The 26,493-nt window shown below is 49.1% G+C and overlaps 1 protein-coding gene across 1 annotated transcript in view; it reads right to left on the bottom strand.

Annotated features, from left to right (window-relative positions):
- Positions 1-204: 204 nt before the first annotated feature.
- The window catches only part of TG (thyroglobulin), a 234,181-nt gene continuing 207,892 nt past the window's right edge, over positions 205-26,493 (bottom strand). Inside the window, exons 43-47 of the mRNA XM_005900741.3 lie at positions 25,598-25,779; positions 23,043-23,150; positions 3,109-3,243; positions 1,563-1,753; positions 205-408 (exon numbers count right to left, since the gene is read on the bottom strand). Coding sequence (XP_005900803.2) covers positions 290-408; positions 1,563-1,753; positions 3,109-3,243; positions 23,043-23,150; positions 25,598-25,779 — 735 coding nt within the window. The 3' untranslated portion in view covers positions 205-289. The remainder of the gene's footprint in view (positions 409-1,562; positions 1,754-3,108; positions 3,244-23,042; positions 23,151-25,597; positions 25,780-26,493) is intronic.

The following is a 26,493-nucleotide window of genomic DNA, read 5'->3' on the forward strand; positions in this document are numbered from 1 at the left end:
TAGACTACCAGGCTCACCCATCCATGGGATTTTCCAGGCAAGAGTACTGGAGTGGGTTGCCATTTCCTTCTCCAGGGGATATTCCTGACCCAGGGACTGAACCCAGGTTCCTGCATTGCAGGCAGATGCTTTACCCTCTGAGCCACAAGAATCCCTGGTGTCTCTCAAGGACTGTCTGAAATTAAAGAATCTGAGTCACCAATGCTTTTCTGCATGTAGACACTTTATTGATAGTTAGCAGCTATGTTGGAGAATAAGGTATCCAGGGTGGCATTTGGGATGGGGCTGGTCACTTGCTATAGGTCTTGGAGGCTAACTCCGGGAGACCCAGGAGGTCTTCTGTCAGCCCAGAGCCAGCCGGCTGGTCCTCCTCTTCACTGTCTGCTGACGGCCCATCCTTAGTTTCATCTGAAATAGGAGAGAGAAGCCGAGTCCAACCTGGATCCAATTTCTCCCTCATTTCTTCCCCTATGACCCAAAAGAGACCCCAGCCTTTGATGGGAGCTCTCTAGTAATGCCCCTCCAGAGGGACATTTCTGGGGCGGGGCACAAGACTTATAGCCTAGCTCTAGGGACATACTAAGAGCATGATGGCCTTGGGTTCATCAACTGAGAAGATAAAATCAGAGTTGAGGACTTCCCTGGCAGTCCAGTGGTTAAGAATCTGCCTGTCGATGCAGGGGACACGGTTCGATCCCCGGTCTGGGGAGATTTCACATACCGCAGAGCAAGGAAGCCCATGTGCCGCAATCACTGAGCCCGCGACTCACAACTACTGAGCCCGTGCCTCCTAGAGCCTGTGCTCCGCAACAGAAGAGACCTCAAGGAGAAACCAGCACACCCCAACTAGAGAAAGCCCATGCAGCTACGAAGACCCAGCACAGCCAAAAATAAATAAATTAATAATAATTATAAAAAGCAGAGTTGCGAGCCTAAAACGTGTGTTGGCCAAGTTGCTTCCCTGCTGAGCACTCCACCCTTTCGCTCCCCACATGAGGAGCTCCTGTCAAGCTGAAAATCTCAGCCCCAGCATCACCTCCCCCAGGAAGCCTTCCCAGAGGCTCCGGGGAGATGCCAGCCTTCCCTCCCTTGGGACCTCCCTAGTGAGGGGTCAGGCTTCCATCATGGCACCACAAAGCGGAAGGGCATTCACTGGTTATGTCACTCACTCCCCCACTCTTCCGGAAGCTTCTGCACCGCTCTCTCTATTCCCAGTGTCCTCATGATTCACTTCCCCTCAGCACCTTTGCAACAGGAAGAGATGAAATGCCCACTTCCCCCTGGCAGAAAGCCCTTTCTAAGCTGTTTCAGCCAAGCCTCCGAGGGCAGCAAACAGGAAGTTCAAGGGTCTCTCCCCACAAGTGCTGCCTGCCCGTGGCTCCCTTCTCAACCCTTTCAGCTCTCCCCACCCCAGGCCCCCAGGGTCTTCTCGCTGTGCCCCCATCAGAACAGGAGCCCTTGGCAAAGAGGACTCACTGCCCCTGCCCCCAGACTGTGAGCCCCTCACGGGAAGGGGCGATGTCAATGGCATCCCAGGGACCCGGTGACCCCCTGCTCCCCACCTGCCGAGGCCTTCAGAGACTGGATGTACTTGGACCAGAAGGAGCAGTCAGCTTTTTTCAGGCCCTGTCGGTTGGGGAGCAGGACACTGAGCTCCTTGTAGCTCTCTGCGCCATCGCGGGGGACAAAGTCAGGCCAGGGGGCTGCAAATTCAGGCGCTCTCCTGGAGAACTCATGAGGGTAGTTGGGATTTCTGGGGAAATGAGAAGAAAGCAACACCCATGAGGAACGATGCTCTTTCCTTTCATCATCTGAGATCACTGCCCGCTCACACACAGTCTCTGAGGACCTAGTCACACATCCTTAGGTGTCAGAGCAGGAGTTGAAAACCTGCCCCATCTGATTCCAGGGCTGTGCTCCTAACAGCTGTGTTACACATGAGTAAAGAAACAGAGGCCCTGACTCACCCCTCTTAGGCCATTTCAGGAAGAGGAAAAGATGTGAGTTCAGGACCCAGCAGTGTTTCCCAGGACCTAGCCCTGCCCTTCTGACTTTCTCATCGCTCAGGAGGTCACATGTCCCTTTCAATTCCGGTGATCTTTGCTCTGCCAGTGTCTGGAATGCCTTTGTTTGCCCAAGGCCTGGGCAGGAAGGTGGGCCTGGAGCTGAACAAATTTGTTGGCCACCTACAGGTCAACTCGTCCTTTGAGGTTTTCAGGGGGCTGAGCGCTGAGCTAGGTGAGCGCTGCTGGTCTGGTGTAAAGGGACAGAGGTAAACCACAGCAGGGCGGGCAGTGAAGCAGGAACTGGTTCCAGAGGAAGGAACGGTGAGCACACTAGCTGAGCTAGAATACAGGTGTGTGGGAAGGCTGGAGGGAGACAAGGAAGGGTCTTGAGCATTAGAACTTCATTTGATCATCTAAGATGGCAGTCCTGCACTTGGGGTGATCCTGCCTTCCAGGGGGCATTTGGTAATGTCTGAGATATTTTTGTTTTCATAAATGGAAGGACTGATGATGAAGCTAAAGCTCCAAAATTTTGACCACCTAATGTGAAGAGCCGACTGCTTGGAAAAGACCCTGATGCTGGGAAAAGTTGAGGGCAAGAGGAAAAGGGGGTGGCAGAGAATGAGATGGTTGGATGGCATCATCAACTCAATGGACATGAGTTTGAGCAAACTCTGGGAGATAGTGAAGGACAGGGAAGCCTGGCATGCTGCAGGCCATGGGGTAGCAAAAAGTCGGACACAACTGAGTGACTGAACAGCAACAACATAACTGGAACACAGGTGAGGTGCTCCTAGCATCTAGTGGATGGAGGCCAGGGATGCTGCTAGACAGCCTACAATGCCTAGGAAGCCCCGCCACGAAGACTCACCCAGACCAGTGTCAACAGTGCTGAGGGGGAGAAAGTCTAGAGCCATCCAAGGGAATATACGATTGGGATGTTTCTGTACCAAGGTCACTTTGGGTGGAAGGGGAGAATGAGTCAGGGAGACCACTGGCAGGGAGGCAAGGGTGAGTCCATCAGTGCAAAGTGTGACCTTTGCGTTCAGAGGGAGGGGAAGGGATGCACACGACAGCCTCCAGGCGCACATGGTCCACTCACCCGGATCGGATGAAGTTGGAAAAATACTGCATGATTTTCAGGGAAAGGCTTTTCTCCTCCAGAGTAAACTGCCCCTCGTAGGCAGGGTAGAAGGGAAGCCCAAAGGCATACAGAACATCTGTCAGCAATTCCAAGCTGGGAAAACACACGGAAACAAAAGTTACAAGAAAAAACAAAAGTTAAAGGAATATTAAACTGCTGGAAGAACCCACATGAGCCAAAATCCAGTATTCATGCCCCAGTGAAGATTTTCTCTCTTTATGTCTTAGATTCCTGTGTGGCGCTTAATTGAGTTGAGATTCTGCTTGGCCCTTAGTCCAGTGGCCCCTTGGGCAGATCCTTGGCACATAGATAGGTTGAAGAGTACCCAACCCTGAGAATGCAACTCCCTGGAAACATCTGTAAGACCAAGAAATTTTCTAAGACAATGTTCTCTTGACTGCATTCCATGATACTTAGAACACTATCAATTGAACATCTGTTTGTTCAAAGTAACTTGTGTTTTCAACCCCTTCTCTGTGCTAATTCTTATAATTATATATGGCTTATACTCTCCAACTCTTTTCCAGGTTGACACTCATCCATGTATCCCACTCAGTACAATGCCTGGCACATAACTGGTCAATAATACATATGCTATGTTTAACTGGAGATCTGGATGGATGTGAGAGTTGGACTGTGAAGAAAGCTGAGCGCTGAAGAATTGATGCTTTTGAACTGTGGTGTTGGAGAAGACTCTTGAGAGTACCTTGGACTGCAAGGAGATCCAACCAGTCCATCCTAAAGGAGATCAGGCCTGGGTGTTCTTTGGAAGGAATGATGCTAAAGCTGAAACTCTAGTACTTTGGCCACCTCATGCAAAGAGTTGATTTATTGGAAAAAGACTCTGATGCTGGGAGGGATTGGGGGCAGAAGGAGAAGGGGACGACAGAGGATGAGATGGCTGGATGGCATCACCAACTCAATGGATGTGAGTTTGAGTGAACTCCAGGAGTTGGTGATGGACAGGAAGGCCTGGCATGCTGCAATTCATGGGGTCGCAAAGAGTCGGACACGACTGAGAGACTGAACTGAACTGAACTGAACTGAATAAGCAGCAGGCAGGAGGGAATAAAGATTTGGAAGCCCAATGAGTGGTTGAAATGGACTGAGCTGGCGATGGGGAGACAAGTCCAGTGGCGCACAGGTCCATGGGAGTGAGTGCTGGGAGAAAGGCTGGAGGGACTTTATAGCAGTGTAGCAGAGAATCTGACTTTTCCCAAGAAGTCTGGCCCATGCCCTCTGGTGGCTGGGAAGTAATCCATGCCATACCGATGTGAGTGTCTTTCTTTAGGGCAGCACTTTGTTGGCCACGCTGGACCTTCCTTAAATGTAGCAGTATCAGCACAGGGGCTGGCCGTGCCAGATCAACCACGTGACTTAGTGTGGGGGCTCTGTGTCATATGATAACAGTCAACCTGGAGACTGAGGTTAACCACGTGGGAAATCAATGAAGCAATCACTCATGCTTATATAAAGGGGCTCCTATCAAAGCTCTGAGCGAGTTTGAAGGCGCCTCCCTGGTTGACACCACTCTGGGTGCACCTTTGCTGTTGTTCAGTTGTGAAGTTGTGCCTGACTCTTTGCCGCTCCATGGACTGCAGCATGCCAGGCTTCCTGATCTTTCACTATCTCTCAGAGTTTGCTCAAACCCATGTCCATCAAGTCAGTGATGCCATCCAACCATCACTTCCTCTGTCGCCCCCTTCTCCTCCTGTCCTCAATCTTCCCCAGCATCAGGGTCTTTTCTAATGAGTTGGTTCTTTGCATCAGGAGGCCAAAGTATTGGAGCTTCGTTGTCACACATCAGCATCCAGAGTATGACCTTCCCAATTCCGCGGGGAGAGGACAATAGCAGAGCTTCATGTTTGGAAGCCGCCTGGACTCTGCGCTCTGCCGCTCTTCCTTTGTCTGATCATAATCTACATCCCTTCCTTGTGACAACCTCAACCATGACTACAGCAGCTTTCCGTGAGGTCTGTAAGTCCTTCTAGTGAATTTTCAAACCAGAGGGTAGTTTGGGGAACCCTCCAAATTTGCACTTGTCCTCAGAAATGAGCGAGGTCTTATGGGGAGTCCATGTTCTCTGACCTTGCACTTGGCCAAATTTATCACGAGAGCCAATTTCTTAACTTTATAGATGAGGAAGATGAAGTTCAGAGAGGTTTCCTGACTTACTCAGAGACAGTAGGAACTTGAACAGCAGAGTTGGGTCAAGAACCTTGCTAGGAAGGCATGATGCTAGCAAAAGACCTGAGGAGAGTGGTCCGAGGACACTGTCCCTGGTCTTGGCTCCTCTACTTTCAAGCCGAGCGATTTCTCAAAAATTACTTGACCACCCTGATTTCCTGTTTTGTCATCTACGGAACGAGTGTGAAATACCTGCTGCACATGGCTGCAGTGAAGTTTGAAATAAGGGGGATGCAGTGGGGACTTGAAAGCTTGGCCCACTTCTTTCTCATCCATCACTCTACTTCCAGATTTAATCAACCATCTTTGCGGAGTCAGTGGCGTCTCTGAGCCAGGGGTACAGAGTCACCAGTGATTCTCACCAGCGCTGGAACAATGGGCAGATATGCCCAGTGCTGGTCCTGGGAAAGGGCTTAGATTACATGACTCCCATGTAAAGGCAATTTGTACAGAGACTAAACTGCTCTAAAACAAGAAGCAAAGTTGTGTGACTAGACAGTGTGACTCTGAGTGACCCACTGTGATGACCCCAGAGATGGGAAGGGAGACCCTCAAGATGAGGGATGTGAAGGGGGACATTTCAAGCGCAGAAGGGGCCTTCTCTGCTGTTCCTCACTTGCTTAGGCTGGGAACTGCAGTGACCCACGGGCCTGAGGTGGGCCTGGGGGCCTGGCACCTGGTCTAGCCTGGGGACTTCCTAGGGGCTTGAGAGCCAGAGTGCCTCCTGTGACCATCAGACTTATCAGCAGGTGTACATGTGACCGCAGCAGGGCACAGGAGAAATGACGCGCTACTGAGTCACTCAGCTGAGACCCTGCTCTATCTGTCACTTGTCACCTGTGTAACTTTAGATGAGTCACCTGATGTCTCTGAGGCTGAGTTTCTTCATCATGAAATACAGACCAGCGCATCCATGGCACATGAAGGCTATTAAAACACATGTTTCACAAATGCCGGGAACTACTGTGATTATGGTTTTTATTGTTCAGTAGCTAAGTCGTGTCCAACATTTTGTGACCCCAAGGACTGCAGCATGCCAGGCTCCCCTGTCCTCCACTATCTCCAGAAGATTGCTCAGATTCATATCTATTGAGTCCGTGATACTATCTAACCAACCTCATCCTCTGGTGCCCGCTTCTCCTCCTGCCTTCAATCTTTCCCAGCATCAGCTTCTTTTCCAATGAGCTGGCTCTTCGCATCACGTGGCCAAAGTATTGGAGCTTCATCTTCAGTATCACTCCTTCCAGTGAATAGTCAGGGTTGATTTCCTTTAGGAATGATTGGTTTGATCCCTTGCTATCCAAGGGACTCTTAAGAGTCTTCTTCAGTATCAAAATTCAAAAGCATCAATTCTTTGGCACTCAGCCTTCTTTACAGTCCAACATTCACATCCGTACATGACTACAGGAAAAACCATCGCTTTGAGTATATGAAACTTTGTTGGCCAAGTGATGTCTCTGCTTTTTAATATGCTGTCTAGGTTTGTCTAGGCTTTTCTACCAAGCAATAAGCATCTTTTAATTTCATGACCACAGTCACCATCCACAGTGATTCTGGAGCCCAAGAAAAGAAAATCCGTCACTGTTTCTGGTGCCTTCATGAAAGGCATCACAGAAGGAACATGAGACAGTGTGAGTCTGCAGGACCAAGGGCGCTCAGAATCATAGTCCTAAAGGGTGATGTCTCTTTGCAGCTGTTGTCAGGTACCCCGATCCTCTCAGAACCAAGGTAAACTTTCCTTCAGTCCTGAGCAGGGAGGAGGAAGTGGCGCCAGAATTTATAGGTTCTGGGACCCGAAGGGCCAAGCCCCTTGTTCAGTGACAAAGCATCCACGGTCAAGCTCAGACAAAGCCCAGAGTCTGCAGTCCCCACCTGGACCGTTCAGTGGCCAGCTCTCCTCAGCGCCTGTTCACAGCTACCATTTCCCGAGCACCTGTGATGCGCCAGAGACTGTGGTCGATCTTTGATCAGCAACATTAAGGACCAGCCAGGAAGTAAGAGTAGCACCTGCATCATTTGCAGATGACGACCCAAGGCCCAGAAAGGTGATACATCACAGGAGAGCCAGGGTCCGAAGCTGTCTCTCAGACCCCCAAATCCTGTCTCCATCTACTCTACCTGTAGCGGGGGGCTGGGGACCACTGCAGGATACTAACGCCCCACGAGAGGGAAAGGAACGCAAGACAAAAAACACCAGGGAGGTACTCATGTTGTAACGAGGGCGATAAAGATGTCTCACCTATGCCCACACTTGGTAGCTCACCAGTCACTTTATCCTTATGATCCCCAATCCCTGTGAGTAGATGGTACTGGAGTGATTTGTAGAGTTTTACACTGGACAAAACTGAGGCTCCAAGACGTCATTTTCCCGCCAAGGTCCTGAAACTCAGCAATGATGCTGGGACGAGGCCTGCGATCGAAGGCCAGCTATCCTCCTGGCCTCGTGGCAAGGGCTCCTCTGTCAGCACCCCACCACTGGGCTGCTTGAGGTCTGTGCCTCTCAAAGGCTGTGGGGGAAAGAGGGGGGCCTGGAGTCTCAGAGGTCGGCCTCTCCCCTCTGTTACCCCCAGCCCAGCCTGCTCCTCCTCTGGTGTGTGGGAGGGAGCCACCTGCAGAGAAAGCTCTATTCCTTTCCTACTGCTGCCCTAAGAAGGGTTTCCCAGGTGGCTCAGTGGTAAAGAACCTGCCTGCCAATGTGGGAGATGAGGGTTTAATCCCTGGGACAGGAAGAGGCTTTGGAAGAAGAAATGGCAACCCACTCTGTATTCTCATCTAGAAAATCTCATGGACAGAGGAGTTTGGAGGGCTACCGTCTATGGGGTCACAAAGAGTCGGACACGGCTGAGCAACTAAACAAGTGGCTTAAAACAACAGGAATGTACTATCTTGCAGGTTCTGGAGTTCAAAGGCCCAGCATGGGTCTCACCAGGCCAAAATCAAGTGGTCAGTGGGCTCTGCTCCTTTGGGAGTCCCTGCAGAAGGACCTGTTTCCTGTTCACTGGGTGGGGAGCCGGGGGCTGTGTCGGAACTGAAATCCTCAAGGGGCAGAACCCGGGCGGCTCCCACTCTCTAGCTGGAAACTGTAGGCCATTCCCAGCTCCGACAGGCCACGGTCCACGGTCCTCTTCCTCCATCCTCAAAGCCACAGCATTCAGTGGAGTCCTCCTCTCCTCCCATCTCTCTGACCTGTTCCTCTGGCCCCTCTCCAGCCTTGAGGAACACACGTCGTTAGATTGGGCCCACCTGGGGATTCCTGAGTCACCTCCCATCTCAAGGTCCTTAATCTTAATCACATCTGCCAGGACCCCTTGCCACATAAGATGATGTATCCACAGCCTGGGGGATTTGGATGTGGACATTTGGAAGGGCCATATTCTGCCTCCACGGTGGCCTTTCTACCGCCACTTCCAAAGAAAGCTGAGTTCCACATGGTGTCGTGAACAGAGTTCGGATCCTGACTCCATCACTTGGTACCTGTGAAGTCTTATAGAAGATCCATAACCGCTCTGGGCCTCAGGGTCCTCATCAGCAAAAGGGTGATACAATCAAGCTTCCAAACATTAAGTGAGGTTTAGCAACAATGGTTTTCATACCTCTTGCACAGTTTCTGGTTCCAGTGCCCATTCCCATTTCCTTTACCTTATAAGAACCATCAGAAAGCTTAGGAGTAAAGGTCTTTAACTTGGGGCTTCCATTATAGGGTTTCAGAGGACCACAAATTCCCTGAAACTGGGTGTGAGCTGCTGTGACAGTGTGCACGCGCATCTTTCTTGGGAGAAGCTTCACAGCTTCCATCCTGTTCCCGGGAAGATCATGGGCCCATGGTGTGCTGGTGAACACTTAAACCTTGGCCTTTGCCGATGTACATGGTCTCCTGCCTGTGCATGTGTGTGCGTGTGCTCAATCGCTACAGTTGTGTCTGACTTTTTGCAACCCCATGGACTGTAGCCCACCAGGCTCCTCTATCCATGGGATTCTCCAGGCAAGAATACTGGAGTGGGTTGACACGCCCTCCTCCAGGGGATCTTTCCAACCCAGGGATCCAACCCATGTCTCTTACATCTCCTGCATTAGCAGGCAGGTTCTTTACCACTAACGTCACCTGAGAAGCCCCCTCATGCCTGTAGACAGTACCAAACTACTAAAGAGACATCATAAAGCACAGAGTTGGGAAGAGAGGTGCACACTGGCTCTGGGGAGCACACACAGGCGGGCTCCAGCCCACCACCCAAAGGTCACAGAGCACTGCTTGGGGAAAGGCCTGGCCTTCCAGCCCATCTGATCTGTCTAATTTGAGAGCTTGTTGTTGTTGTTTGCTTTGTTGTTTCCTTAGCAGGGCTGATCTTTATCAGGATGCTGGAGTTATTTCGAGCTGTTGACGGCAAACATCTGGAGGAGGGGCAGGCAGTGGGGAGCCTTGGAAGAAAGCATTTGGGATTGGAGGACCAAGGCCTCTGTGAGTCTGGGCCTGAGAACTCCTGAGCTTCTGGAGGAAGAAGAGGGATTTGGATTCAGTTATCAGCAGAGGGAGACACAGAAGGACACTCCAGGGACTGTCAAGGTAAAAGAAGAAACTCGCTAGCTGAGAGGCTGCAGTGCTGAGGCTGCGGGCAGACAGTTCAGGCATATTGATCTGGCTTCTTTGCTTTGTGCTGGGTTTGATCGCTGACAGGTCATAGACCCAGACCTGTGGCAGCTGTACAAGGCACGCCGCTTTGATTTAGCCTTTCGATGTCATTTGCTAACAATCCGCCCACCAAGATTCCCTAACACAACAGTCACTCGTCCTATCTCAGGCCAGGTCTACATCTTCTCGTCATCCCATGTGGATGTGAGGTCTGGGAACACTTCCTTCCCCGGGCTGGGTGAGCTCAGCTCAAACTCTGCTTCCACCTCTGACTCTTGGTTGTTCTCTCTGTGAGATGTATCTTATCATCCCTGTTCAGCCTCCCCCGTGGTATCACCAGATGCTCACAGACTGATGGTGGATGGAAGTCCCTCTAAAATTACAAATTGCCATCCAAGCAAGGGCTTCCCAGGTGGCGCAAGTGGTAAACAGCCCACCTGCCAATGCAGAAGATGTAAGAGACTTGGGTTCGATCCCTGGGTCAGGAAGATCTTCTGGAGAAGGAAATGGCAACCCACTCCAGCATTTGTGCCTGGGAAAGCCCATGGACAGAGCAGCCTGGCGGGCTGCAGTCCACAGGGCTGCAAAGAGTCAGGCACAACTGAAGCGACTGAGCACACAGCCCATCCAAGCAAGAGCTACTGTTGCTGGTGCTGGTCACGGTACACACAGCCAGGGAGGGGGAAGGATCCAGCAGCTCCCCGCCCAGGGGATAACATGGGCTTTGAGCTCAGGATGTGAATACAGTTCAGAGGATGGTTGCAAACACGGCATGTCAGGGCAGGATTGCACTTGAGCCACATTTGCCAAAGGCCTACTGTGCGCCACGCTCAGAACAGGTGCGGGGGTTAAGTGAGGATTGAGTCCGCCTTTCCGTCACGGAGCTCAGAGTCTGAAGTGCAGAGAAGCCAACATCACAAAGAATAAGATTCTGAGAGACAGATGCCAAATGATAGAATCATTGGCAAAGCTTTGTAAAGAGAAAAGTGTTGCTACTTATTTTAGGCCAGGGAATGGAGAGGAGTTTGTAGAAAGTCAGCCAGGAGAAATTATGGTTGACCTGGCCTCGAAAGGTGAGTAGGGGTCTCTAGAGAGGGGGTTAAGTACAGACAGGCGTTTGAGCAGAGACTCGGGGCATGTGAATCACAGTGGGTTTGGAGCTTTGTGCGGAGGCCGGGACGGGAGGCGTGGCCTGGCACAGAGAGGTGGGCGCCGCAGCAGGTGACAGAGCCCCCAGTGCTCTGGGCCTCGTATACTGTGAGAAGCGCATCATGCTGACCAATGAAAGTGGAGTTTTTCCTGATTCAGGAAAACCGAAAGTTTGGGAACCACTCGAGTGCATGCTCATTAAGGTCTTTCGGCTCTGGTCCTGTGAAAGGCATGAGAACTGAGACCAGAGGAACTGAGGGCCACATCTGAAGGGATGGGGGACATCGGTGATCTCTACACAAGCCAGTCTCCAGCTGATCTCTTTGGGAACCATTGCTGGAGTAGGCTGGGAAGATAGATTAGAATAGAATCGCAGGGTGGCTGCAATTATCCAGTAAGGACAGAAGTCTGCTTCCTTTAACAGATTGCGCCCTGCCCCCCCATCCCCGCCCTAGCCCTGACTTTACCTTCTAGCCAACCTGCTCACCTAAAATCTGCTGGATTTGCAGGGAGGCCAAGCCTGCATTCCAGCGAGTTAAAAGCAAAGTCACATTTCGGAGACTATTCACACACAAGCTCCTGACCTGAGCTCTGCTTCCAGCATAAGGGAGGCATCACACATGGACACCAGGGCTTCTTAGGGAGCAGGACTGAGGTGCTGTCCCCAGAGAAATACACTTGGTTCTGGGCCCTGTGGACACAGTGACCTGTGCTGGGGAGCAGGGTGAGGGAGGGATGGGTGATATCTTTCTTGACATAAACAGGCCACGTGTTTGCCTTCTGGAGGCTGAAGAGGCTTGGCTGCTGAAAGGCCACGGCTCCAGCCTATGTGACTGGATTGATCTGAGTTTCTATCCTTGTTCCGTCTGCAGGAGGAAGTTTGTTGATCTCATCCCCGTAAAATATACTCCTTTTCTTATCTTCAGCCAGCATCTCTTGACAAGTTCCTCCAAAGGAAATTAGGAAACATGAAGGCCTCTACTTCCCAGGCCTTTTTTTTTTTTTTTTGAAGGGTTGTTAAATAACTTACAAATAGAAGCTTACCAGTATGCTTCTCTTTGTGCCAATCTAATATGCAAAAGTTCAGATTCTGCCCATGAATTAATTAAGAAGTAATTATATGCTTTGGCTTGTGTTTTACAAAAGGATTCCCTATACAATACTTTAAATAACACAGCCTCATCCATGGCTCCAGATGAAATAGTTGCAATATTTCCATAGCTCCCTAAAGCCCAGCAGAGCTGGATGATATATGCTTTGGCAATACAGGCGACACTTTCAAAGGACTTGCTGGATTAACCTGGACATTTTATTCCCTACATAAGGCATAACAACTGTTGCTCAGAAAAGGCTGAACTTTCGTGGCCCAACACGTCTATTCTCACCAGGAAGTTATGTGTCTACCAAGAACCAACAGTGTTCCTCGCTCATCTGTGCCTGTTATAGCTCTCACTGTAATTACAGAGCTGGATTAAATGCATTGCATATCTTGTGGATGCCCCACTTTCAAGAAACCAAAAGTGGACATCACAGAGCTTGCATTATGGTTTTGGTTTTGCACAAATTTCAAAGAGAGAATTCCAAACTGTGTTCTACTCAAACTTTTGACCCTGCAGGAAGCAGAGCCAGTAAATGTACGTTTATATGCTTACAGTTCAAATTAAATGTTTAAGGCATATACATACCTTATTCATTTTCACAAGTTCCCATTTTAGTTAACTTTCCTGATTAACTAAATGATCATAATATTGGATAACAGGGTTTCCAATGGTTTTTAGTGAGTTGTGTTATGAGTGTGAAAGAAAAGACCAATGTGCATTCTACATAATCTTAAAAATCTCCAATGTCTTCCTATCATACTCAAATACAATAATATCTCTGCCTGCCACAGCTTGCAAACTCCTATGTGAACTGCAAGACCCCATCTTTTTCTCCCACATCTCCAACTACTCTCCTGCTCTTCAAAAGACTTTAGTTCTCTATCCCTCTTTATCCTCAGACATGCCAAGCTTTTTTCCTTTTTTCTTCCTACTGCCATTATCTGAATTTATTCTACTTATTTATCATCTGTTCTTTGCAACCTATTCTTAGACCCTTATCAGCCTTACCCCATGACTATAGTGTTAGTCCCAAGAGTGTAGCCCTTCTCTTCTTACCAATTGCTCTATCTCTAGGATTTCCATCTCAGAGAATCAGGGGCATAGAAGATAGTAGTTATTTGTTGAATCAGTGCTTAAAAGGATGTATAGCACAAGCCCTTACATATCATGAGATTGGCTTCAGTCTCAGAAAATGATTTACTTCCATCTTTACTGGGAAATTATCTTGTTAATCACACAGGATGTAGCCAGGCCAAGGGACTCAGTTCAAGAATTCAGCCTCTTAATATTTTTTTTGGTTTGCTAATTTCAACTAATCCACCAAGACACATCCACTAGAAAGATAAGACTATGAATCTGGAAAGTTAAAGGCCCCTGGAATGCACAGAAACATCTAGAATGCACATGCAGTGGTGTACAAAATGTCTTGAGTTTGGAATCGACGGCTTTGTTTTTCCAGGGTTGGGACAACTTGTGAAGGAGGAACATAACTGCTTCGTTAGTCATTTTGATTTTTTTTTTTCTCAGACCTTATTTTTCCTAAAAGGAAAATAACCCAAATACTGACCAGCTACAATATGCCAAGTATCTAACGTACATTGATAGGAATCTTCACACTATGAGGCAGATGCAACTAAACCCATTTTCTAGGTGAGGAAACTGAGGCGAAGGAACATGCTCAAATGCAGCAGCTAACAAACGGAAGAGACAGGATTAACATCCTAGTTGGTTTAACCTCTAAGGTTGTGTTCTTCTACACTGAATTGCTTCTCCCAAAGGTATGGAACAGTCCAACATCCTATGTGGAGCTTGGAAAGGTGTTTAATCCCAAGAGTCCGACTCCACCGCCCATTCAAAGTCAAGTCTCAGCTCTCTAAAATGTCTTCTGCACTGCAGAGACATGGGAATCACATCTCAGGATCCTGGAGATCAAAAGCTTTGGAATAAGGACCTAAACAGAGCACACAATTCAAGTCTGATGGCTCACACAGTCCTGAGGTGAATTCCCATGTGAATGATGACCTGACTCTACCTGCCAGGAAGCTTAAGATCATGGGCCTCTATCTCCTCTGTGAAGTGGCCACAGCAACCCTTTCAGTGGCCAGTTCCCCAAAACCACTTTATCTGTGGTTGCTTTCTTCCTCGCACTTGCTCATTCTAACGTGAGTTCTCCCAGGATCATACATTAAGCAGTATGAGTAGCACCTACTGAGTGCCAACTTTAGCTAGGCAGCAAGTTAGGCTGTTTGCATGCTTTGTCTTACTTGATCCCCACACACTCCTGTATGTGTCAGTACTATTACTAGCTCCATCTATGGATGAGGAAACAGAAGCTCAGAGAGGCTGTCACCGGCCAGAGGCACACAGCACAAGGCAGAACCAGGCTGAGCCCCTAAGGACAGGCAATATCAGAGGAAACACCAATGCTCCCTGCTATGCTTGCTGGGGCCTGGCTCCTAGAGGAAGGTTTGGAGAGGACCCCCCGCCCCAAACCTGAGTCAGTCACAGGGGAGTCCTTTTGCTCGTGAGTGGCAGAGAACAAAGCAGCGGGGAAGATACTTGGCAAGTGTGTCCTTTGAGAGGAGCTGGTTAGAGAGAAAGACACCAACCATAGTCAATAAGATGAAGCCGGGACTGGCAGGGAGGAAAGAGTCCCAGCAGAGTGTGGGAGGTGATGCTTAGAGATAGCTGGGCAAGAGAGACAATGCTCATGGCCTGAGATGCAGGAGCAGACAGTGGGCCAGGGCCCTGCCTGATGTGACCACCAAAGACAGCCTGTCAGCTTTCCAGGGCTTTGTAATAGAAGCGCTAAAAGTTTTGGTTGGGTGGTATGCTGTGGGCTGCCTGAGACTCTGTGGGGCCAGGGACAGTATCTGGGGGTGGGTTGGTCCTGTGCTCATTCAGGGATGGGGTCTGAGAAAGGGGTTGCCACTTCCCTCTAGTGCTGTTAGTGCTAACTACCGTTTTGAGGGATGCCAGCAGTGTTTATCAACTGAGGACCATTTTGGCCCCCAAGGAACAGTGGCCATGTCTGGAGACATTTTAGTTATCACAACTGGGAATGTGCTTCTGGCATTGAATGAGTGGAGGCCACAGTTACCGCTAAACTCTGCTAAACAGCATGCAATGCACAGGATAGGCTCCACGCCAAAGAGTTATCCGGCCAGCAATGTCAACAGTGTTCAAGTTTAGAAACCCTGGATTACAGTCACCACTGAAAATTCCTCTTCCTGAAATAATAGGCTATATAGATGGAGCCATGGAGGAAACTGGCTCAAAATCTCCACAGTGAGCAGAACTGAGCAAAGAAACATTCTAAGTTGTGTTCACTTAGGTTCAGTCGCTCAGTCGTGTCCGACTCTTTGTGACCCCATGGACTCCAACATCCGCTGGATCATTGAAAGAGCAAGAGAGTTCCAGAAAAACATATATTTCTGCTTTATTAACTATGCCAAAGCCTTTGACTGTGTGGATCACAATAAACTGTGGAAAATTCTTCAAGAGATGGGAATACCAGACTACCTGACCTGCCTCTTGAGAAACCTATATGCAGGTCAGGAAGCAACGGTTAGAACTGGACATGGAACAAGAGACTGGTTCCAAATAGAAAAAGGAGTATGTCAAGGCTGTATATTGTCACCCTGATTATTTAACTTATATGCAGAGTACATCATGAGAAATGCTGGGCTGGAGGAACCACAAGCTGGAATCAAGATTGCCGGGAGAAATATCAATAAGCTCAGATATGCAGATGACACCACCCTTATGGCAGAAAGTGAAGAGGAACTAAAAAGCCTCTTGATGAAGGTGAAAGAGGAGAGTGAAAAAGTTGGCTTAAAGCTCAACATTCAGAAGACGAAGATTATGGCATCTGGTCCCATCACTTCATGGGAAATAGATGGGGAAACAGTGGAAACAGTGTCAGACTTTATTTTGGGGGGCTCCAAAATCACTGCAGATGGTGACTGCAGCCATGAAATTAAAAGACGCTTGCTCCTTGGAAGAAAAGTTATGACCAACCTAGATAGCATATTCAAAAGCAGAGACATTACTTTGCCAACAAAGGTTCATCTAGTCAAGGCTATGGTTTTTCCAGTGGTCATGTATAGATGTGAGAGTTGGACTGTGAAGAAAGCTGAGTGCCGAAGAATTGATGCTTTTGAACTGTGGTGTTGGAGAAGACTCTTGAAAGTCCTTTGGAGTGCAAGGAGATCCAACCAGTCCATTCTAAAGGAGATCAGTCCTGTGTGTTCATTAGAAGGAATGATGCTAAAGCTGAAACTCCAGTACTTTGGCCACCTCATACAAAGAGTTGACTCATTGGAAAAGACTCTGATGCTGGGAGGGATTGGGGGCAGGAGGAGAAGGGGACAACAGAGGATGAGATGGCTGGATGGCATCACCAACTCAATGGACATGAGTTTGAGTGAACTCTGGGAGTTGGTGATGGACAGGGAGGCCTGGCGTGCTCTGGTTCATGGGGTCGCAAAGAGTTGGACACAATTGAGCGACTGAACTGAACTGAACTGAACTGGACTGCAGCACGCCAGGCTTCCCTGTCCTTCACCAACTCCTAGAGCTTGCTCAAACTCATGTTCATTGAGTCAGTGATGCCATCCAACCATCTCATCCTCTGTCAATCCCTTCTCCTCCTGCCTTCAATCTTTCCCAGCATCAGGGTCTTTTCAAATGAGTCAGTTCTTTACATCAGGTGGCCAAAGTATTGGAGTTTCAGCTTCAACATCAGTCCTTCCAATGAATATTCAGGACTGATCTCTTTTAGGATGGACTGGTTGGATCTCCTTGCTGTCCAAGGAACTCTCAAGAGTCTTCTTCAACACCACAGTTCAAAAGCATCAATTCTTCAGCGCTCAGCTTTCTTTATAGTCCAACTCTTATATCCATACATGACCACTGGAAAAACCATAGCCTTGACTAGATGGACCTTTGTTGGCAAAGTAATGTCTCTGCTTTTTAATATGCTGTCTAGGTTGGTCATAACTTTTCTTCCAAGGAGCAAGTGTCTTTTAATTTCATGGCTGCAGTCACCATCTGCAGTGATTTTGGAGCCCCCCAAAAATAAAGTCTCTCACTGTTTCCATTGTTTCCCCATCTATTTGCCATGAGTAGATGGGACCAGACACCTTGATCTTAGTTTTCTGAATGTTGAGTTTTAAGCCAGCTTTTTCACTCTCCTCTTTCACTTTCATCAAGAGGCTCTTTGGTTCTTTGCTTTCTGCCATAAGGGTGGTGTTATCTGCATATCTGAGGTTATTGATATTTCTCCCAGCAATCTTAATTCCAGCTTGTGCTTCATCCAGCCCAGCATTTCGCATGACGTACTCTGCATATAAGTTAAATAATCAGGGTGACAATATACAGCCTTGACATACTCCTTTTTCTATTTGGAACCAGTCTCTTGTTCCATGTCCAGTTCTAACTGTTGCTTCTTGACCTTCATACAGATTTCTCAGGAGGCAGGTAAGGTGGTCTGGTGTTTCTATCTCTTTAAGAATTTTCCAGTTTGTTGTGGTCCACACAGTCAAAGGCTTTGGCATAGTCAATAAAGCAGAAGTAGATGTTTTTCTGGAACTCTCTTGCTTTTTCGATGATCTAACGGATGTTGGCAATTTGATCTCTGGTTCCTCTGCCTTTTCTAAATCCAGCTTGAACATCTGGAAGTTCACGATTCACATATTATTGAAGCCTGGCTTGGAGAATTTTGAGCATTACTTTGCTAGCATGTGAGATGAGTGCAATTGTGTAGTAGTTAGAACATTCTTTGATATTGCCTTTCTTTGGGATTGGAATGAAAACTGACCTTTTCCAGTCCTGTGGCCACTGCTGAGTTTTCCAAATTTGCTGGCATACTGAGTGCAGCACTTTCACAGCATCATCTTTTAGGATTTGAAATAGCTTAACTGGAATTCCATCACCTCTACTAACTTTGTCCATCACATCACCTCTACTAACATTCCGTCACATCACTAACTTTGTAGTGATGCTTCCTGAGGCCCACTTGACTTCATACTCCAGGATGTCTGGCTCTACATGAGTGATCACACCATCATGGTTATCTGGGTCATGAAGATCTTTTTTGTATAGTTCTTCTGTGTATTCTCACCACCTTTTTAAAATATCTTCTACTTCTATTAGGTGCATACCATTTCTGTCCTTTATTGTGCCCATCTTGGCATGAAATGTTCCCTTGGTATCTCTAATTTTCTTGACGAGACCTCTAGTCTTTCCCATTCTATTGCTTTCCTCTATTTCTTTGCATTGATAGCTGAGGAAGGATTCATGTCAATAGTTTTAAACAGTGTAAGTTGTGTTCTCATGTCAACAGTCTTGGAAGCAAAGCTGCTGGATATCATTGTAGATACACACACACACACACACCCCGCCTCAGATGCAGGTATTCTCTCCAGGAACCCTTCCGGTATCCCTATGGGACATGCACTATCACTCTCCCTTGTACAGATGAAGACGCACTGAGGCTCAGAGAGGTTAAGCATCTTGTCCAAAGTCACATAGCCAGCAAGTGGACTTAGCCATGGTAGGGACTCGGAAGTTTCAGGCTGAAGTAGGTGCAATTTAAAGAAAACTGAAGAAAGGGTAGGAGACAGGGTTTGAGTTCAGACTGCCACTTACTGACTCTGTAGCTGGCACATAATTCCAGTCTCCCCTGAGCATTTGTTTCTTTATCTGTAAGATGAGTTAGACAAAATCATCTTAAATAGTTTGTGATTCTTTGAATCTGGATCTTAAAATTGCACCTTCTTCCCATACTGTAGATTTTCATTTCTTTGTCTCCTCCCTCATCCATTATGCCTATTCTTTCCTCACAGAATTTCAGAGATGTAAATCTCATCTACAATCCAGGTAAGCAGGTAGAGGACAAAGCAGTGCTGCGATCAATTGACAAGAGGCCGTGAGAAAGTGGTAATTTATTGTGTTTTGCTCTCTGGCTATGCCAGGAAAGCTAATATATGCTCACAGAAATGGAGGTACCAGACAGATGGCTGAAACCATAAGGCACGCACATATATTTTAAGTCTGTAGATCTGAGCCAGAAATAAATGAGACTGTGACAGCTCCAGGGCAGAATGAGGGAGATGTCTTTTCAGGCAGTAGAAGATAAACTTGCCAACAATTAAATGGGTTAGTTCCCATGATTCATTCATTCATCTACTAATATGGATGGAACCGTTTTACGGTCGTGGTGGGAGAGATGATATACGCCTAGAAAAATGTCAAGAACGCGTTTTGATGGACAAGAACAATGAGACACTCTCACCATTTCCTGTTTACCAGGTCCCATTCTATATACAAATGATCATAGCAACCCTCTGAAGTAGACACTATTATTATTATTCCCATTTCCAGATGAAGAAACTGTCACCAAGGAGATTAAGTGACTTGCTTTAGATTCCTGAGCTAATTAGACAAGTTTCTAACAAGGCAGCTGGCCCAGAGTCCCTGCTCTAACCAGGACACTCTCTGCCTTTGTACAGTTAGCAACATCTCTGTCTCTAAAATGTATCAGTGACTCAGAGTCTCTTTGCTCCAAAATTCATAGAATGTGAGAGTCAGAAAGTGTCTTAAAGGTGACTGAGCCCAGATGTTTTTCATATCTCTCTAAACTGCATGACCTTGAAATTTTACTTGAAGCTCAGTTATTGAGATAAGGGGCTGGGAGGCTCAGATTCCCGCACCTCTTCTTGCTGTCCTCCTCTCAGGGACCCTGGGTCCAGGGCTCTACAGAGCCCAGCTAAGACTGAGTACTCCTGACCTCTCTCACCACCTTACTCCCTCTGCAGATGGCAAAACTAAGCCCGAAGGTGCCTATAAACTAGAGTGGAAAGGACACTTTCCCACCTGTTAAATGAGGTAGTTGGATCAGCTTCTGTCCTTCATCATGGTTTCCTGAGCACCTACTATGCCCTTTCTGTGTCAGGAGGGTCTCTTGGCCCTGAGGCACTGTGACTATAAAGACCCAGCAGGCGCTTTGTGTGTCTCTGATGCACAAATATGTCTTCCTTTCAAGGGAGGTTCTGCAGACCAGCCCTGTCGGTCCCCAGGAGGGTGTGAAGATGCTCTTCAGCAACACAGAACACAAAACTGGCCATGGGAGACTGAGGATATGTCTTGGACTCTGTTCAAGGATCGCTCCTCCCAGGACCATCCCAATCCTAAGTCCCAAACAGCCAGCTTTGAATCCTTGTCTCTCAGGAGCCTCCCCAGCAGGGCTGTCATATTACCGAGAAAGGTGGTGCTTCGGGTTGAATTCTGTCCCCCTTAAAAGACATGTTGGAGCCCCTACCTCTAGGACCTCAGAATATGACCTTCATTGGGAACAAGGTCTTTGCAGAGATAACCAAGTTAAATGGAACTCATTAGGGTGGGTCTTAGTTCAGTAGGACTGATGTCCTTACAAAAAGGAGAAATCTGCATATGGACGCACAGTGGAAAGAAGTTCATCGACTAGCCAAGAAATGCCTGAGGCCCCGGAAGCAGGGGCTGGGATGGGGCTGGAGCAGATCATCCCCTCCAGCCTCCAGGGGGAGCGTGGCCCTGCTCCCGCCTCGATTCCGGACTCTGGGCCTCCAGAACTGTTGTTCTAACCACCCCAGAGTGGAAACGAATTCAGATGGGGTCAAAGCATTACTGATTCTGGCTAGAATCCTGTGGATCTTTTCATTATGTTTTGTTTTGATTGTTTCCGTCCTCATATAATAGGTGCAGTTCTTTTTTTTTTTTTTTTTTTTTGCCACTTATAAATTCTGGAGTCCCAGCCACTGAGGTGGCTCAGTGGTAAAGAAAGAATCCACCTGCCAGTGTAGGGGACACAGGTTCGATCCCTGGCCTGGGAAGATCCCACATGCCTCAGGGCCTCTAAGCCTGAGTGCGGCAACTGCTCAAGTCCATGTGCCCTAAAGCCAATGTAATGAGAAGCCCGCGCACCGCAACTAGAGTAGCCCCTACTCGCTGCAACCAGAGAAAAAGCCCATGCAGCAAAGGAGACCCAGAACAGCCAAAAATAGATAAATAAGTGAAAAAATTATCAGAAAAATTCTGGAGTCCGAAAGTACATGCACGTGTTGAAGGCTTTTGATGATCTTACTTCTGGAGGCTCACAGCTTCTGCCATAACCTCTACCTTAGAAGAGAGGGCAGACCAGACTGAAGAAATGCCCCGGGCATGAATTCCTGAGAGCCCTGGCATTTGGGAGGTGCTGCCAAGGCAGCCTCCACCAACGGCTTCCCACGCCTGGCCCCCCAGGACGCGGTGGCCACAGGGTTACAAGGCTTTCTTTCATCTCTGTCCAAACCTTCAACTGTCCTCACCACCCTCTTCCTTCTCTACTGACTGCCTTCTCAGCAGAATCCTCGCCTGACATGACTCCCCTTCCCACAACCTGGAGCCAGTTGCTTGACTCTAGGAAATGGAGCAGGCTGACAGACTTCTAAGCAGAGAAACCACACGTTTTCATGGAAAGAGAACTCTGGGGCTCAGAGAAGCTGAGTAGCTCACTGTTCTATAACCAACCACCGCTTGTCTTCAGGGAAATCATGTGAAGCTCCTTGACCTTCGGACTCTTTATCTGTAAAATGCCAAAGGTCATTCCAACACTGCTGACCTCACCAAGATGGATGTTCTGTGTGTGTGTGTGTGTGTGTGTGTGTGTGTTAGTCGCTCAGTCGTGTCTGAGTCTTTGCCACCCCATGGACTGTAGTCTGCCAGGCTCCTCTGTCCATGGGATTCTCCAGGCAAGAATACTGGAGTGGGTTGCCATGCCCTTCTCCAGGGATCTTCCCAACCCAGGGATCTAACCTGGGTCTCCTGCATTGCAGGAAGATTCTTTACCAGACATTCTGTGCAGTGTTACAAATTTAAAAACCTGTCAAGGGAAGCCAGGTAAACACTGAGTGCTTGCTTAGGAAAACTGGAATATTTGGGAGACTGTATTAGTTTGTCGTAGCTGCTGTAACAAATTACCCTAAACTGGTGACTTATAGCAACAGAAATTTACTGTCTCATGGTTCTGGAGAGAAAACCGGATTTATTGAGCCCAAATCCAGATGTGGACAGGGCCATGCTGCCTCTGGAGGCTGCAGAGAAGAAGCCAGGGCTTATGCTTCCAACTCTGGTGGTGCTGGCATGTCTTGGCTTATATGTGCATCACTCAAGCTCTGCTTCCTCCTCTTCTATGTGTATCAAATCTCCCCACCTCCCTCTTATAAGGACACTTGTGAATGCATTTAGGATCCTTTGGGATAATTCAGGAATAGTTTTTTTTTTTTTTTTCTGCATCAGGATCCCTAGTTTGTTCACATCTACAAGCCCCTTTTTCCTTAAGAGGTCACATTTAGTGGTTCTAGAATTTAGGACCTGGTATCTCTAGGTGATCATTATTTCCTTTTGTTGCAAAAAAATCTTTTTATACTTTGGAAAGCCATTTTCTTAAATTAAGCTAACTGTTCAGTTTTTAGAGGCACAAACATATAGGATTAATAAAGATGGCTCCTCCTCCCAAGCCAGGTCAATCAATGAATAGCTAATGTTGCAATCCCAAACTGCTTTCTACATCTTTTATCCTAAATGCCCTTCCTACAATGCTGTGAGATACAGCGGCGATTACTGTTCTACCCATTTTTCAGATGAGACTCAGAAAAGTTAAGCGATGTGTTCCACGTCATTGAACCAGGAGTTGTACGGAGGTCCTACCATCTTTTCTCTGTTACCCTGTGGATCGCAGAAGTGACAGGGACCCTCAGCCAAATTCCCTTCACGTGAAAATACCCACTGTGGCCACGCGGCCACCTTACCTGCTGTGACTGTAGCTTTCTGGAGCATGGTACATGAAGACGTTTCCTCGGACCGTCCTTGCCCAGTGGCTGGCCATGTCGATCACGGGGCAGATGATAAAGTAGTCTCTGGTGAGAGGAAGACAGAGGGGGGTGTCTAGCTATGTCCAGCTCTATAGACAACCATGCTGGGTAAAGGTTTCTCCCAGGTAAGGGTCCCTGGGCTACCAGCCCTTCTGCACACACCCATAGAGAACACACCTGCTCCTTGCACTCCCAGCTTTCCTCTTTCCCCAGCTGGGCCCCCTGCACAGTCCAGCCTGCTTCATGGATGGCCATGGTCACACACTGTGGTCCATACGACACATCTCAGGGTCAAGAGACCCGTGGGAAACATCTTCCCAGATCATCAATTTTACCCAAAAACTTGGGAACAAAACGTCTTATAGTCAAATAAATACAATACACTGTGGAGCTGAACATAATCATGAATTTAAAAAGAAGACAGAGACCTCAAGAGTCTGGGGCTACCAGGCTCTGAATCCCACACAGCATCTCTACGTCTCCTTGACACTCCACATCCTCAGCTGCGAACTGGGGCCCATGAGCCCAGCACTGCAGAGATTCTGGTAAGTGATGGACTCATGGAAGTCCATCACTGAGGAGGGCTGCCTCCTCCGGAGGTGGAGACCAGCACTTCCAGGGCTCACAGGGAAGGTTCTCAGAGAGCATGTGGCTGGTGGGGTGAGTCTCGAAGTGCAGATGGAGGCAGCCGTCTTCAGCTCATGGGCCCTAGAAGAACGGTGAGCAGGACAGGGGTAGGAGCAGACCTTCAGAGAGGCCCACCCTGGTAACACTGTGACGAGGACACTGGAGGCAGGGAGGCCCGTGAAGGCTGTTGCGTCAGCCTGGCCAGGAGTCTGCCTCATCAGTGAAGCCTTCCTGGGTTACCTGCCCTCCCTCAGACCTCCACTCCTGACCCCGGCTCATGGATTACTCTCAAAGACAGTTACAGGCTAAAGCTGGAACGGGAAGGAACATGTGTTTCTGAACTCTAGCCTGAGCTCTTTCCACAACATGGATCTGAGCCAGTCCCAACGTGGCTGTGAGAGTCTCAGGGCCCAGGAGTCAGACATCTGTGAGCCCTTAAGGTCCATTCTGGGGCTGGGCCTCCAGGAACAGCTGCTGGCCATTTGGTTCAAAGGGTTCAAAGCTGAACTCTCCACTGGAGGGAAAATTAGAGCCTTCTTGGGCCCTGAGGTCCCAGGGGGTGGTACAAAGTTTTATTCGGAGCCAATGATGCTCTGATTGGAAACCGCAGACTCTTGGGCAGAGAGACCAAGCAGGGAAGCATGTCTCAACACCCTTCAGTCCAGCTCTTTCCATCACAGGCAAGTTCAGCAGGGGCCTCCGAGCCTCGACAGCAGCTCTGTCCCCAGGGACGGAGAGCGAGGGCCAGCGTGGACCTCCCCAAGGACAGGAAAGAAGCCACAGGATGCCGAAACCCCGCCGACCAGGTTCTCCCCCCATGGAGGGGCGCCTGCCAGGGAACCAGAACATGCCAAGGGGGACTCACAGGTGACTCAAGAGCTAGAGTCCCCGCTGTGGTCTCATCCCAGGGGCTCCACAGGCAGAGAGACCCAGAACCTGGCTGTTTCTTAACTGTGATGACAGAGGCACGGTCTGCAGACGTGTGGGTTGGGGGCATCCACTCACCGCTCCTGGGTGGGGGACCTGGGCCGACTTCCCCAGGGAAGGAAGCTGGAGGCAGTGACCTTGAGCAACAAGGCCCATAAACAGTGAGTGTGAGTGTAGAAACAGCATCCTGGGGAAGGGGCACACGGCCTCAGGAGCCCTGCGTCCTCAATCCTAGGTGTGGCGTCAGGCACAAACCTTCCCCTGTCTAGGCCTGTGTTTCCTGTGCAAGGTGAATTCTGTCCAAAAGCAGAGTCACTTGAGGGACTCTAAAAATACATTTCATGCTTAGTCACTCCATCCTGTTGGACTCTTTGTGACCCCATGGACTATAGCCCACCAGGCTCCTCTGTCCATGGGATTCTCCAGGCAAGAATGATGATGTGGGTTGCCATTTCATCCTCCAGGGGATCTTCCTGACCCAGGGATCAAACCCAGGTCTCCTGTACTGCAGGCGAACTTTTAACCATCTGAGAAATATATACCAGCACTTATGAGGCCTGGGCTCTTGCCCCACCCTTCGAGTGCTCCCTACACGGTTCTCAAGGGTAGCCTAGGTCCAGACTGCTGGACTGGAGGACGGCGGTCCTCTCTGCTGGGTTGGGCTGTTCCCTTCTGTGCCAAGCGCCCCACTCCCTGGTTCTCCATCAGCACCAGCTGAGCTCAGCTTCTAAGTGCAGGGCGTATACAGCAGGCGCAAGTACCATGGAGGGAAGGAAGGGGTCACTGCTCGTGTCTCCCCCATGCAGGCAGGCAGCCCGCACTTTGGACTAAATGAGGGAGGCAGCGAAAAGCACCAGCACTGTGCCCCGGTTCTCCCCAAATGGCCTGAGCATCCCCACGCCCGCGTGGAGGCAGACCCGCGCGCCCAGGGGGCTCACCGCGTGGCCTGCTCCAGGGCACGGGAGAAGGAGGCGTAGTCGTCCGAGTCATGCTCCAGGGAGTAGTACCACGTGGCCGCAGCCTGCACACCGGCGTCTGCTGCCTCACCACCCAGGGAGTTCTGCAGCGCCTGATAAAAGGCTGTTTTGCTACTGGTCCGGCCTTGACTTTCCTCAAATTGCTTGAAAAAGAAAAAGATACGGAAATCGCCCGATCAGATTCTGAAAGGCCTCGAGTCAGCGTCGCTCCAACACTTGGTTTAGAATGTTCTCTCTGGAAAGCAGTGGCAGATGGTGTGAAGCCCATGGGTACTAGAGCCAGACGCCTGGGTGCGAATCCCAGCGCTGCCTCCTTCCAGCTGCGTGACCTTAAACAAGCGCTGTACCTCTCTGCGCCCCCTCTCCCAGCCTGAAAACGGACAGAGCGGAGCCCGCCTCCACCAACCCAGGCAGGGCTGCGAGGAAGAGTAAAAGCTGAATACACGTGAAGCACCGAACAGCACGCCGGCAGCAAGCAAGCGCTCACTGAACGCCAGCCATTGCGGCAGGCTGCTCTTGGGTCTCACGGTGGGTGCTCAGCCAGCCTGTCACGTGGTCTCGTTAGGAGAGCAGACTCCCGTCTCCTTCACTGACTCAAGCAGTCAACGTAAGGATGTTCTCTGTACCCTCTTCTACTGACAAACCCACTCCAGGTCCAGGGCCAGCTGCTTGCCAGGCCTGGGAAACAGCCCTGAGCATGCTGTTCAGAGAGCCCTGATCAAGCGTCCCTGCTCTTGCGGGCCTCATGTTCTAGAGAGTGGAGGTGGAAAATAAGCAAATAGTTACACCGTTCATCCGGGACAGGTGCTATGAAGAGAAGCAGAGCAGGGTGAGGCCGAGGGCAGGGCGATTTCACA

The sequence above is a fragment of the Bos mutus genome, chromosome 14 (assembly GCF_027580195.1).
Source record: "Bos mutus isolate GX-2022 chromosome 14, NWIPB_WYAK_1.1, whole genome shotgun sequence".
Taxonomy (NCBI): Eukaryota; Metazoa; Chordata; class Mammalia; order Artiodactyla; family Bovidae; genus Bos; species Bos mutus.